Source organism: Ovis canadensis, chromosome 1 (genome assembly GCF_042477335.2).
Source record: "Ovis canadensis isolate MfBH-ARS-UI-01 breed Bighorn chromosome 1, ARS-UI_OviCan_v2, whole genome shotgun sequence".
In the NCBI taxonomy this organism is placed as follows: Eukaryota; Metazoa; Chordata; class Mammalia; order Artiodactyla; family Bovidae; genus Ovis; species Ovis canadensis.
In genome coordinates, this window is record NC_091245.1 from 167,345,741 (window position 1) to 167,358,389 (window position 12,649).

The 12,649-nt window shown below is 44.3% G+C and overlaps 1 protein-coding gene across 1 annotated transcript in view; it reads left to right on the forward strand.

Annotated features, from left to right (window-relative positions):
- Positions 1 to 6,003, forward strand: part of COL8A1 (collagen type VIII alpha 1 chain) — a 166,603-nt gene extending 160,600 nt beyond the window's left edge. The window contains exon 4 of the mRNA XM_069551085.1: positions 1,379 to 6,003. Within this exon, the coding sequence (XP_069407186.1) occupies positions 1,379 to 3,288 (1,910 nt within the window). The 3' untranslated portion in view covers positions 3,289 to 6,003. The remainder of the gene's footprint in view (positions 1 to 1,378) is intronic.
- The last annotated feature ends 6,646 nt before the right edge of the window (positions 6,004 to 12,649 follow it).

Consider the following 12,649-nt stretch of genomic DNA (forward strand, 5'->3'; position numbering starts at 1 on the left):
TTACTCAGTCATTTGTTTTCCTTCCTTTCTTGAATGGCCTGCCTGGATTTTGAAACTTCCTGTACTTATTCAGATGGGTACCAGATTGCAACTGAGGAATTTAGAAAAAATATGAGTTCTGTGGTTCTATTTTGTTCCCTGACAGTAGGTCAGTGAAAAATACAACAGCAGGATTAAGATGCAACTAATAGTTAAAAATAAGACTTTGGGACAATGAAATTTCCTTTCTTGATGTTATTCCTTACTCCCAGTAGCATGGGAGACTCAGAGTTTTGTTTCTCTGCAAGGCATAGCTTAGTCAGTATAACAGCATGTGCTTTGTATTTTAATAACAATTCGAGAAAGCATAATGCCTTTCATATATATTATCCAATCTTGAAGTGCAGGTGTATTACACTTACCATACAGATAAGCAAGCAAAGATGCTAATGGCTTAAGTAACCCAGTCAAGATCTCATTTCAGGCCAGAAAGAGCTTTTCGCTCCTAATCCCAGCTAGGTTCCTTATCTGTACTGCTTATCATCCTAAAATACCTAATTCATTTCTCCTGTTTCGAAACCAAATTTGCAAGTGAGAAATAGCTTATTAAAGAAATATCTGAGGCTTAGGAAATCCTATAGCATATTAAAGAAATTAAATAAATCAATTTGACTCCAGAGGACAGATGTTTAAGAAGTCATTAAACCACATACAAAATAAAATGCTTCTATTCTTTCCTGTGTCCACATCATAACGACCGTCATCCTACATCATACTAGACTTCAGCACAAGAGAAAACATTATTTTACCATATATTATTATATTTAAAAGTCAAGGACATAGAAAAATACAAGTAGGGATAAAACAGAAAAAATAAAAATGGCTCCAACATTGTTTAAAGTACACACACACACACACACACATTTATATGTATATATAGAACACATGAGATGGAAATACACATAAACGTCAAGCAATTCTCTCTGAGTAGTGGAGCTTATACACAATTTTGATTTTTCTTTATCCTTCTTTGAACTCTTTATAGTGAACACACCATAATATTTCCAAGTTTGTACTGGGAAAAATATTTCTTCATTACTTGTTAGTTTTTTTACTTAACCTAACACTGATAAAAGCAGCTGCAGACATCAGTTCTCAAAACAGTATCTCAAACATGACAAAGAAATTAACAGCTTAACTATCCATTAAATACAGATCATACAGTTCCGGAATACGAACACATTACTCCTCATCTTTTCTCTTGATAATTAATGGGCCAAAGTGTCAGAACTAAATGATTGAAATGAAGTGAAGGATGACCAATGTTAATCTCTCTCTTTCTCTCCCCCCTCCCTTCCTTGTGCCCTCCTCCCTTTTTCTCTCTCCCTTCTCCCGGTAGAAATACCATTAGCCAGTCTGCGAGGCGAGCAAGGTCCCCGTGGAGAGCCTGGCCCAAGAGGACCACCTGGGCCCCCTGGTTTACCAGGTCAGGGGATACCTGGAGTCAAAGGAAAACCAGGGCCACAGGGGTATCCAGGAATTGGAAAGCCAGGTATGCCTGGAATGCCAGGAAAGCCAGGAGCCATGGGAATGCCTGGGGCCAAAGGTGAAATTGGACCCAAAGGGGAGATCGGACCCATGGGGATCCCCGGACCGCAGGGGCCTCCAGGGCCTCACGGACTTCCTGGCATTGGGAAGCCAGGTGGGCCAGGGTTACCAGGGCAACCAGGTGCCAAAGGTGAGAGAGGACCCAAAGGACCACCAGGCCCTCCAGGCCTTCAGGGCCCTAAAGGAGAGAAGGGTTTCGGGATGCCAGGTCTGCCAGGCCTGAAGGGTCCTCCAGGGATGCATGGCCCTCCTGGCCCTGTAGGACTTCCAGGAGTGGGTAAACCAGGAGTGACAGGCTTCCCTGGGCCCCAGGGCCCCCTGGGAAAGCCAGGCCCTCCAGGCGAACCTGGGCCACAAGGCCCTATCGGGGTCCCAGGGGTTCAAGGACCTCCTGGGATACCTGGAATTGGTAAACCGGGCCAGGACGGGATTCCTGGGCAGCCAGGATTTCCAGGTGGTAAAGGGGAGCAAGGCCTGCCAGGGCTGCCAGGACCCCCGGGCCTTCCAGGGGTCGGGAAACCAGGTTTCCCTGGACCCAAAGGTGACAGGGGTGTTGGGGGTCTTCCTGGGCCTCTGGGACCAAGAGGGGAGAAAGGACCAGTAGGCGCTCCTGGACTGGGGGGTCCCCCAGGAGAGCCAGGCCTGCCTGGAATCCCAGGTCCTATGGGCCCTCCAGGGGCTATCGGTTTTCCTGGACCCAAAGGAGAAGGTGGGGTTGTGGGGCCACAGGGCCCACCAGGACCGAAGGGTGAGCCAGGGCTTCAAGGCTTCCCAGGAAAGCCAGGCTTCCTTGGTGAAGTGGGGCCCCCTGGCATGAGGGGCTTACCGGGCCCCATAGGGCCCAAGGGGGAGGCTGGGCTCAAAGGCTTGCCGGGACTACCGGGTGCCCCAGGGCTGCTTGGACCAAAGGGAGAGCCAGGAATCCCAGGGGATCAGGGTTTACAGGGCCCCCCAGGCATCCCAGGGATTGCAGGCCCGAGTGGCCCCATTGGACCACCTGGAATTCCTGGCCCCAAAGGAGAACCCGGTCTCCCGGGGCCCCCGGGGTTCCCTGGAGTAGGGAAGCCTGGAGTAGCAGGACTTCACGGCCCCCCGGGGAAGCCTGGTGCCCTCGGTCCCCAAGGCCAGCCCGGCCTTCCAGGACCCCCAGGCCCTCCGGGGCCCCCAGGGCCCCCAGCTGTGATGCCCCCGACACCACCACCCCATGGAGAGTACCTGCCAGATATGGGGCTGGGAATCGACGGAGCGAAACCCCCGCACGCCTACGGGGCTAAGAAGGGCAAGAATGGAGGAGGGCCAGCCTACGAGATGCCCGCGTTCACCGCTGAGCTGACGGCGCCTTTCCCGCCCGTGGGCGCCCCGGTGAAGTTCGACAAACTGCTCTATAACGGCAGACAGAACTACAACCCGCAGACGGGCATCTTCACCTGCGAGGTCCCTGGGGTCTACTACTTTGTATACCACGTTCACTGCAAGGGGGGCAACGTGTGGGTTGCTCTGTTTAAGAACAACGAGCCCGTGATGTACACGTACGACGAGTACAAGAAGGGCTTCCTGGACCAGGCGTCCGGCAGCGCGGTGCTGCTGCTCCGGCCCGGGGACCGGGTGTTCCTGCAGATGCCCTCTGAACAAGCCGCGGGGCTGTACGCCGGGCAGTACGTCCATTCCTCTTTTTCAGGATATTTATTGTATCCCATGTAAAAAAAGAAAACAAGAAAGAGAGAGATTTAATAGAAGAAAAGAAAATGATGCACCCCAAAAAATCCAAATGAGAAACATAATTGCTTCGAAACATTTATATAGTTGGAAAGTTATATTTAAGTGAAAATTTGAACCGTCATGTACAAATAAAAACTAAGATGCATGCTTAGTGCTCTGCACGGCAGCCTGTGATTGAAAATGATGGGATAGATTTATGTATCAAGTACTGACACTCGTGTTGTACCCACTGGAATTGTATTAGCTGCTTATGTTATGTGCTTCCATGATAACCTGCTTATTCAGATCGAAGTATTTCAGTATGAAAGAGCATCTATAGATAATGAAAGTCACTCACTCATAGTGTTTACTTTAAAATATTTATAAACATGGCTTAAAGAAATGTCAGTGATAACAATTACATACTGTATTTACTTGCATAATTTCCTCTGTATTTGTGCAGATATTTTGCCCTGGGATGTGGGGCTGTCCTGCAGTGTTCTTCCCCAGTGAGACAGGGACGAAGAACCAGGGTAGGGCTTTAGTCCACAGGATATTTCACCCCTGTTGGAGGCTGTGTCTTTTACAAGAGTTCTACTCAGAACTGTATGTCTAGTGTCCCTAGAAGAACAACTGTAATGCATTAACTCGTGCCTTCTCTGTGCTGAGCACTGGATGAGACACTTTTTCGGGGCTTAAGACAGTGTCCCACAAGAAGCTAACAAACCAGCTGGGAGACGTGAGCGGAAAGTAACTCGTTTGTTCCTTTTTTTGCTTGTATTTTTCTTTCCTGTGAGTTTTTTTTCTTTCTTCTTGTCTCCATGTAACTTACACTATGAATCAACTAATATAAACACCTAGAAGTCATAAGAAAAAAAAAATAACCCTCTCCCTGCCGAACGTTCCAGTCTTGTGGAATGTTCACTATCAACAGCTGTTCTTAACTGTGTTTACATGCATATAATAATCCCCTTCCTCTGCCTACACACACAAATAACTTCAATGAGATTTCATCCAGGAAGAGGATATCAGTACTTTTTAGTACTGACTGAATTTCAGTGAAATTTCCCTGCATAGTATACATACAAATCAGTGTGTCATCTGAGGTTCCAGAGTGACTTTCCTAAATCTATGCTGTCCTTTACTTGGGGAAAGAGAAGGGAGTTTCAGAATTATATAGGAAAATAAATTTTTCTGAAAAAATAATTTCTGAAGTCTTAAATTAACAAATGGATGTTACTTCCTGCTGTAAGTACTAAAAATGCAGGAAGCAACTTGTGGAAGAGCCATCTGGAATGTTAAACAGCAAAGACAGCCCATGCTTTTTATGTCACCCCACAAGTACAAGAATCAATACAATTTTAAAGAGAAAAATACATATTTTTCCAGGTTTTCACTTAGTTACATACTAATTGCTTTGCACATTAAAATCTGGTCTCAAAACACAGACTAGGCATTTCAAGTTGGCTGGGAGTATGGTGCTGACACTGTAAGCCACTGGGGGGAATAATGTGGGGCTATGTTGGTGAAGTCTTGTATCTTCTCCTCAAAATTAAGAGTGAGGAAACAAGGTGATAGGTACAGATGGGAAAATACACAAATAAATACGGTATAAACACACATGGAATTGTGTCTACGTGAAATCAGAATCATTTGAACCATCAAGAATGTTCTCCTCAGCCTAGTAGCTGTCTTTTCCCTCTTTTCCTTATATGGTATACAAGCACCATTTGTTCTCAATTCATTAGAATGAGAAGTGAGTTCATTACCACGTGGCTTCTTACTCATGGCTAAATGTATGACAAACTTTTCCCATCAAAAACATATCCCACTCAACCTTCATTTTCAAAGTAGACAGCGTGGATGTGGCCAAACATCTTCGGGTTGGTTTTGAGGATGCTGGTTGTGGGCCAATGGCTACGAGGGCCACTTGGGTCCACTGGGTTCCATCTGCTGAATAGCTGCATGGAAATGGCTCAGAAGCAAGTCAGCTCAGCTCGTTTATAAAACTATATTTATCTGTGCATGTATGGGCTTTCTATTTCCACAAAGAGAGAAAGTACCTCTTTAGTCAAACCCAAATTTCACTTTTCAAATACCTTCCAACTTATTTATTGGTTGTTATTCAATTGCCTCTGTGTGTGTGTGTGTGTGTGTGTATGTGTGTGTATTATCAGGCATATGCTTCTAACTTTTAGACAGGAGAGGAGCAAAATCTATGCCAGATATTGTGTATTCTATTATACAATGGTGCTAATCTCAGAGCTAAATGAATTACTCCATTTAATTTAAAAAAGAGTTTTAAGTAATTATCTATGTATCTGTGTTTCCCTTTGGAGTGTTACACGTCGTGTTAACACACTTGAGTGTAAAAGCAGATGAAACAAACACATGTGCTAAAGTATAGGGACAGTGCTACAATTCCTAGTCATTCAAAATTAACTAGAACCTTTCCATGTGAAATGGACCAAACTGACAATACTGTTATTTCAATACAGAGTTTTAATGCAGGGTGACATCCCGCAGGGGAGAAGAATGTCTGCAGTGGGCGACTGTTCTCAAATATTTCACAGGTAACCATGGATGGTGAACAGACTGGTAACTTTCCTTGAGTTTCCATGATAGATTTGAGACATGTCAATAGCAAATCATTTTTGTATTTAAAATTTTGTACTGATTTGGAAAAAAAAAAAGTCTTATTAAATACCTTTAAAAGTATGTTTCTTATCTTGTTCATATCACTCAGCTGACACTGTCTGAACTTCATAACTGTTTATCCCCTAATGTGTTCATTAGCTGCTGAAACAGAGACCTAACATAATCCTAGCTTGAAAGTGAAAGCGTTAGTCCACTCAGTCGTGTCCGACTTTTTTGTGACCCCATGGATGATAGCCTGCCAGGCTCCTCTGTCCATGGAATTCTCCAGGTAAGAATCCTGGAGAGGGTTGCCATTCCCTCTTCAAGGGGATCTTTCCAACCCAAGGATCGAACCTGGGTCTCCTGCACTGCAGGCAGATTATTTACTGTCTGAGCCACTAGGGAAGCCCCAATCCTGGTTTAATGGGGACAATTCTTTCTCTCTGACAGAGCAGCTGCGAGTGTAAGCAGGCTGGGGTTGCTGCGGCAGCCCCCGTAGGGGTCCCAGGCTCCTTCTGTCGCATTGCTCTTCCACCCCGAGGGCATGGCCCTCATCTCCAGGGGCCAGGACAGCAAACCAGCAGCCCTGCGCCAGTCCGTGGGAAGGAGGACAAGTCAGGAAGGGGAGCGCATGCTTCCTTCCTAAAGAACTCAACTGAGGGGTTGCTGAAATCACCCACCCACATCCCATGCTCTGAATTTAGTCACATTGCCACAACCAGCTGCAAAGGAGTGTGGGAAATGGAGTATTTATTTAGGGCCACATGTCCAGCTAAGAATCACAGGTTCTGTTAATACAGAAGAAAGTATAACAGATTTTGGGGGACAATTAGCTGTTGCATCTGTCACATCCATCTTAAAAGGAAAAACTGCCACAAATTTCTTTTCTCCCCACGCACCACCCCCCCACACACACACAAAACTAACCTGTAAATACTAAATTCTGTCACCGTTTGCCATACCAGACACACAAATTTTGAAGGGAGATAGTGGTGGGTGGAGCTTCAGATGGGAAGCAGACCTGTTTCAAGAACCTAAGGGTCTTAATAAGCATCACTGATAAGGAATGAATTCTTTCATGATGACTTATCAAGCTCCGAATGATCATAACTTATCACATAACTTATTATAAAGGGATCATTCAATAAGCAACTATGGAGCACCAGTCTGTGGCTGGTTAACTTACTTGTTCAAACCCTTCAATCTGAAAGCCCAAGACAGCAGTTTCCATTTCCACGTGGCCCAAATGACTAAAGGCTCTTCCATAACATGGACCAGTTATCTCCTGTGCACACAGTGCTGGTCACAAAAGTCAACGGAAGGATGGATACAGGAGACAGAGGCAGGAAGGAATAAATGGCTGGAATTCAGAATGCTGGACAAGCAGGGCAAAGCCATTATTACTATGTCTACTGAATCCCTTTACGTTGAAACACAACACAGAGTAGCCCCTACTTTGCACCTGGTATTACCAGGCAATGTGAGGGGCACATAAGGAACAGAAAACATGACCATTCTTTTAAAAAGTACCATCTGTTTAGAGGGTATCAAGGTTTGTTAAACAAGTTGATTTCCAGGTGATCTGCAAACAAAGGCGGTATACAGCTCACTGGATGCATATGGGCCAGCGAAGTTCAGAAAAAGGAAGGCCATTCCATGCTGCTCTGTTCCTGGGAATGCTTCTCTGACCTGTCTGCTTCTCTGATTTACCCCTGGTGAGAGGTAAATCCTCTTCAGCCCTCGGGACACACACAAGCATCACCTCTCCTTCCGACCTTGCCTATACAATCTTCTGTCGCTTCACTTTTCCTGCTTGGTCACTGAACTGTCTGTCTCCCCTACTGAGAGAGTGTAAGCTTCTTGAGAGCAGGCACCTCATGGTTTCATCTTTGCACCCACAGCTCATCAGCTGTGGAGGAATATTCCTCCACAGCACCAGCTTGGAGGAATAAAGAATCTCTCAGGGCTGCTGTGGGAGGTAGTGCTAAACTTGATGTGAGTTGTGACTGAATCCAGCTCGAAGACTATACAGAAGATTATATGTTCCAAGCTTATTTAGAAGCCTAATGTGAGATGAAATCTAATCTCAGGTAGTTTTATTTTTGAGAAGATGACTTTTAAAGAAATCATATTTAATTTGATAGAATTTGGATGAATGGAGCATAGGGCATCCCAAGAAGAATAGCCTCTCTTCCTCTCATAGAAGAGGAAACTGGTATTGTGTGTGTGTGTGTGTGAGAGAGAGAGAGAGAGAAAGAGAGAGAGTCAGAAAGGGCAGGGGTTGGGTGGGGGAAAGAGCAGAGATAAGGGAAATGGCCTGACTAATGGCACTCCACTCCAGTACTCTTGCCTGGAAAATCCCATGGATGGAGGAGCCCAGTAGGCTGCAGCCCATGGGGTCGCACAGAGTCGGACAAGACTGAAGCGACTTAGCAGCAGCTGCAGCAGCAGACCAGAAGTATTACTCAAAAACTAACAGGAAATATTTAATAAGCAAAGCAGAATCACATGATGCAGGGCTTTACATATAGGGAAGATACATTTATATTTTATCTAATATGCAATAAGACATTGTAGGTCCTTAAGCAGAAAAAATGGTATGAACATAAGCATTTTAGAAAAGTTACTTTGATAATTCTATGGAGAAGCCATGGTACAACAAAACCACTGAATAGACCAGAACAGCTTTAATCCAGGAATGGGATGATGGGTTGATGGTTGAGGGAGCCTAACCAAGTCTCAAGAGTGAGAGTAAATGTCAGGTCAGTGTCAGGGTTTAAGGACTGCATAACCATGGAGCTACCTCAAGGGCTAGGAAGTGGAATGAAGAACTGGAAACTGAAGAGACAGTTGATAGACTGAACTGAACCTGGGGACAATCCCAGAATGGCCTTATGAGGGCGATGGAAGTTTGACTCCGAGATGGTTTCCTCTCACTGATACACCTGGAAAATAGAGACAGTGCCCCTGATGGAAACAGGCAGTCTCGCAGGGGAGCCTGCTCCAGGCAGGGAAAGAAGAGATGCTTGGTTTATACACGGGCTTGTGGGATCTGTCTGTGCTCCAGACGTGTATTTGCTGAAAAGATAAAGGGTGGAGCCATGAGCCTGGAGAGAGACCTGGTGGCCTATGGTAATAAGAGGGAGAGAAAAGACTCACTCAAAATCAGTGGCACCATTTGCAGACAAAAATGACTGGACTGCTTTAAAATCTCCCTTACTCGTTGCAGGAATGTATTTGACAAATCCTTTCATCATAGACACAGCAAAGGGAAATGTCATCCCAACCCACATGGAATTACGATGAATTCCAAATACATTCGGCCAACAAAGAGTGCAAATCAATCACGTTTTACTATGTTTCAGAAAAGCTTTTTTTTTTTTAATGGTTCTTGTGACTCTAAAAGTAAATATCATGTTCATTCCATATTACGAAAAAGAAAAATATCTATGGAATAGCCTTAGAGTTATCTTTCTTCTGGCAAAGAGTTACACAGGATTTCTGATGCTTTCATTTTCAAAACCAATACTTTGTATCAGGGTCAATTTTATTCTCAAGTAAGCTATTCTTTATGATGTCAAATACCTGTTAATGACTTATTATTAGAAAATTATTTTTTGTTAATTTCTAGAGATAAGTGCACTGGAATTTTAAAAGTGGGGCACATTATCCCATTTTAACAAATTACTCAGAAGTTTCTTGTGTATGTTACTGAAACACAGAACCATCTAACTGAATTTTCCTTTGAGGCATCCAGAACCTTTTCAGAGGTTTCTTTCCTTTGCTATCTTAATGCAAGTAAAAATGGACTATTAGATTCAAAGGCACTTCTAAATTAAAGTTTATGACTCTTGTGGAGACCTACAATTTACAGGCTTTGTTTAAAACCACCAAGATCTAAAAATTAATTCTATAATGAGCATGGCCAAGCCAGTTCTCATCTGACGAGTGAGTGGCTGGCAGCAACGTTCCCATCTGCTCTTATTCCTGGGTGACAAACACAATGGGGAAATTTGATGGAATGCTTACTAGGCTCCAACTGCCTGCTAGTAAGAGCTGCCTTTCCTCACCAAGGACAATGATGGCTTTGCCATTTGTTCTGCCAAAATCAGAGTCCCCAATACAGAACGTGTTAGGAGAGGGCCCTGGGGCCAGGGGCAGAGAACCAATCTCAGCTCCTCTACCAGCTGTGATATCTTGAGTCAATTATTCTAAGGTCTCTAAACTTCAGCTTTTTGCACTTATAAAACAGTAGGTGGTAACAGTAACTATCTCCGACACTTGGGAGGCTGGATGAAGTTGTGGCCGGTATTACGGTGTGCTACGGAGGGGTAACGACCACCACTATTTACTGAGCGACCACCAGGGATCAAAATGCTCTAAATGTCTTTATGTATTAACTTAGTTACTCCTTATAACGACTCTATTATTAGCTCCATATTACAGGGGAAGAAACTGAGGCAAGGTAACTTGTCCAAGATCTAATAAAAGGCAATGCCAAAATCGTAACCCATGCATCTGGCTCCACAGTCCATGCTCTGAGCGATTACACCATATTGCCTAAAGGCAGGACAGAAAAGTTCGCAGCTGCCTAAGAAGCAAACCCTGCCAGTGAGGGCTTAGAATATTGGCTTGCCCCCAGAGAGAGACTGATGACCTCAGTTATTTCTTAGTTATTGTCCTTACCAGAGACAACAGAGACAGCCAGCTACCCAAAGGCTATATATTGACAGATGTCATGGTGACATCCTTCTCCCTTAAGAGATATGAGGGCAGCTGGCTTTAAAAACTAAAGGGACTATCTCACACCTATTAGGATGGTTACTATGAAGCAACACAAAATACCCAAAATAACACGTGTTGGTGAGAATATGGAGAGACTGCAAGTCCTGCGCACTGCTGATGGGAAAGTAAAGTCAGGCAGCAGCTGCGGAAAACAGTACAGAGGACCCTTGAAAAATGAAACACAGAATTACTGTGTGACCCAGCATTTCCAGTTCTGAGTAGATACCCCAAAGATCTGAAAGCAGGGACGCAAAGAGTTATTTGGCACACTCCAATTCATAGCAACATTATTCACAATATCTAAAAGGTAAAAGCAACCTAAATGTTCTTTGAGGGATCAATGGACAAACAGAACGTGGTATACGCATACAATGGAATATTATTCAGGCTTTACAAAAGAAGGAAATTCTGAGACATGTTACCTCATGGATGATCCTGGGGAGCATTATGCTAACAGAAATGAGCAAATAACAAAAGGACAAAAACAGTGTGATTCCACTTATATGAGACACATAGAAAAGTCAAATCCAGAGACACAGCAGAAGGGTGATTTTGTGCTTGAGGGAGAAAGGGATGAGGAAGTATTGCTTAGTGAGTGTAGACTTTGTTTGGCAAGATGAAAGGAGTTCTGGACATGGATGATGATGATGGTTACACTACAATGTGTATATATCAAATGCCACTGAACTGGATACTCAAAAGTAGTTAACATGGTAAATTTTATGTGATGTGCATTAATTGATAATAATAATCTTAAAAAAAAAAAAAAACAACCTAGAGGGAAAACATCTGTTAGTAGGACTAACCCATGATGTAGGAGGTCACTGAAAATGACCTCCAGCAGCCTCCTTTACCAACAAGTTCACCACAGTGCTCACCAAAAGGGTAAGGAGTCTTAGCAGTAGCACAGCGGCGGTCCAGAAACCACGAGCAGAAGCCCCAGCCTCTCCCAGGGAAGTTCTGCAGACCACCACGGGGCTGGCGCCTACTGCATTTGCTCCACTTCAGTGGATGTGACCTTCTAGGGAGCTTAAGACCTGGCAGCCAGAGGCAGACAGTCCACTTTCACCCAATGACTCCAAAGGGCAAACCAGAATTGAGTTTCTTCTTGAAGCCTAAACATGTAGTCTCCACGTCAATTTTCTGGTTCCAAAGGTGACGTTAAACATCATGTGTTTCTTCCAAATCAGGGGATTTCTAGGGCTCATACATATTCAACATATGCACTCTTTTTAACCGTAAGTTTTACTTTAGCCACTTGACTTCACCAGGCCCTGTGGGGAAAAAGATGGAAAATTCATTGCAATTCTAAGTAGGGTACCCTGCAGGCCATAAGAGATTGGAAGCATGGTTTCTGCAATTTACAGGTTTCCTAAGGAACAAGGTCTCCCTCTTGTGGCCAGAGGAGAAACAACAGTTCCACAGGCAGGTTTTTTTTTCTTACATGAAAAAAGTAGGTCTGTAATTCACTTCTGAGGACAAGAGTGGGGATGGTTTGTTTCTGTTCCATGATGTCTGGGGCTATAGCTGGAGGGAAATCAACAACTGAGGCCTGTAATCATCTGAAAGCATCTTCATTTACAGGTCCGCCTGCTGATGCTGGCAGTCAGCAGGGACCTCAGCTGAGCTGTTTCTCAATAACATATGTCCTTTCCATGTGGTTTCTCTGTGTGGTTTTCTCACCGTACTACACCTGCATTCCAAGCACATACTCCAAGGCAGCCATGCTGAAATGAGAGGGATTTTTAAGATCCAGCCTCAGAAGTCACAGAATATCTTTCCTACCATATTCTATCAGTTGTTTCGCTGTTGTTTAGTCACTAAATCATATCTGACTCTTTTGTGACCCCATGGACTGTAGCCCACCAGAGTCCTCTGTCCATGGAATTCTCCAAGCAAGAATACTGGAGTGGGTTGCCATTCCCTTTGCCAGGAGATCGTC